At 32.3% G+C, this 2,500-nt stretch overlaps 1 protein-coding gene across 1 annotated transcript in view; it reads right to left on the bottom strand.

Annotated features, from left to right (window-relative positions):
• Nucleotides 1-2,500, bottom strand: part of LOC122267844 (Fanconi anemia group I protein) — a 16,598-nt gene that overhangs the window by 11,996 nt on the left and 2,102 nt on the right. Inside the window, 3 exon segments of the mRNA XM_086543452.1 lie at nt 1-101; nt 867-967; nt 1,112-1,174. The exon segment at nt 1-101 is cut by the window's left edge and continues 79 nt beyond it. Of these exon segments, the coding sequence (XP_086399578.1) occupies nt 1-101; nt 867-967; nt 1,112-1,174 (265 nt within the window).

Raw genomic sequence — 2,500 nt, 5'->3', positions numbered from 1 at the left:
AGTCGCTGCCGCCCATCTCCTTCCCAGATACTATAATAGTTTCCTTTTGGCCTAGACTCATGATCAACTTGGCCAAGAGATCCACCCACCTGCCATGAGCAAAGAAAAAATAAAAATAATAAAAGAAATATTAAATAAATAAATAATTAAATAATAAATAAATACATAAATAAATAAATAGCCAGTATGGATTTAGATAAACATCATAGATGAAATAGATATATAGATAAGGATAGGTAGATAGAGACAAAAAAATAAGTAGTCAGATAAATAGGTCAACTGACAAGTACATATAAATCAATGGTTCCCATTGATGACCGTGGCACCTTGGGGTTCCTTGAGTCATACCTATGGGTATTGCAATACACACACAGTATTTGAATACGAAGCTACTCTCATTCTTCTGCAGAGTTTTAGGTCTGTCATTAAAGAACAGGGTGCCACAAAAGCTGTACAGATAAATAGATAGAGGGAGTGATGAATAGATAGATGATGAGATGAATATATGATAGATAGAAAAAAGGCTACAAAGTACATCACATTACTACTCACATCTATACTTGTAAGAAACATAAACAGATAGATAGGTCTATCATAAAATTTACCTCCCTTTATACAGAATGAAGCATTTTTTATAAAAAGGTAAAAGCCTTTCCTTCTAATAGATGCTATGATAATAAAACCCCATGAATAATTATATATGCAAAAGGAGACATAATTTTCTGGCAATAGAAAGCGAAAAAAGTTTCTAAATCACTCTCGGAATAATCACTCTAACCTCAAAATCACTCTAACGAGTCTCTTTACATTTCATCAAACACCAAAGTTGCCAACACGAAAAGACCCCTTCCCTGGAGCGAAGGGAGGAACCTCCGTTCTGGATGTGTTCGACATACTGGTTGATGAGCTTGAGGGCCACGTTCGTCGGGAAACTGTCAACGTGCATCATCAGCACACCCATGATCTCCTTCCCTCTCTCTCCAACAGTTCTCGCCTCCCCCACTCCGTGGGTCTCTCTCTACTCTCTTCTCTCTCTCCTTCTGATCCTCTCTCCATACAAAAACACATACTCTCTGATCTCTCTCTCTCTCTCTCCTCCGCCACTACACACCCCTCCCTATACCAGCATGCTGTCTTCGTCAGAACGCACTTGTTTCAGGATGAGTTCGTAGATCTGTCCACGAGTAAGAGTATAGATTACCATCTCTTAATTTAACTTAGGGTGCTGACAAAACATATATTTCTTTATTACCATCATTTATGTACTTTCCTTTTACTTTATGTGTCCTGAATGTAAGTAGTGACAAATAATTATACTAAATCAATAATAGTAATAATAATAAAAATAACACCAATAATAATAATAATAATAATAATAACAAAAATAATGATAATGATGATAATAATAATAACAATAATAATGATGATGATAATAATAAAAATAATGATAATAATAATGATAATAATAATAATGATAATAACAATAATGATGATGATGATGATGATGATGATGATGATGATGATGATGATGATGATGATGATGATGATGATGATGATGATGATGAACCCTCTCTGAGATGACAGCTGATATAATGATATGTAAGGATAGCGATGTTAATGCACATGATTGCCATGCCATGAGTGATGATGTTGATGATGAATGCCTATGATTCGATGATGATGATGATGATTATCAAGGCTAATATTCCCCCGCGGGGATAATAATAAAAATTATAATAATAATAAAAAAATAATAACAATAACAATATTAATAATAATAAAAAAAATAATAACAACAATATTGATAATAATAACAATAATATACAATGGGATAAGTTACACAGTGAAAACATATACAAGCAAGAAAAGTTGTACCTACAATATGGTAAAAAAATGTCAGTATTATAAAAATGTCTCACATACCTGTATCCACTAATAAAAAAACAAAAAAAAAAACACTAATCAAAAATACATAAACAAATTATATGACAATTGCACAAAATATGTAGCTTTCTCATCCATTAAAAAATCCACAAATAAGTAAAGAAAAGAAAAGAAAAAAAAAGGAAAATAAATCTGGATACATCTGTCAAAAAAATCCAGAAAACATAAACTGAATAACTTCAAGACTAATGAAATAAAGGAACATAATCTGACCTATATCAGCCATTAACCCATTGATGCCAGGAGTGTATTTCGACTTGCACTGTCCACTGCGTTTTTTCTTTACTACATTTTTTTATTACACATAGCAGACTCCACAAGTGTTTAGTCACCAAGGAGTCACCACCTGTTCTTACTTATCTAACCTTTTCCTTGAATTTATGGGTAAGAATTGTTATTTCTTATATTACCATTGGTTTTAACAGTATAATAATAGGTAAAAATGTAATAATAACACAAATAATAACAATGCCAGTAATAATAGATTTTTTCCACCTGAATAGTCAAGGAACTTAGTAAGCAGGTGAGGTCAGGTAGGTCCTGTAAATGAAGTGGA

This window comes from Penaeus japonicus, unplaced genomic scaffold (genome assembly GCF_977035675.1).
Source record: "Penaeus japonicus unplaced genomic scaffold, GWHDUDI00000001_assembly GWHDUDI00000013, whole genome shotgun sequence".
Classification (NCBI taxonomy): Eukaryota; Metazoa; Arthropoda; class Malacostraca; order Decapoda; family Penaeidae; genus Penaeus; species Penaeus japonicus.
This window is presented reverse-complemented; position numbering and strand designations above follow the sequence as displayed.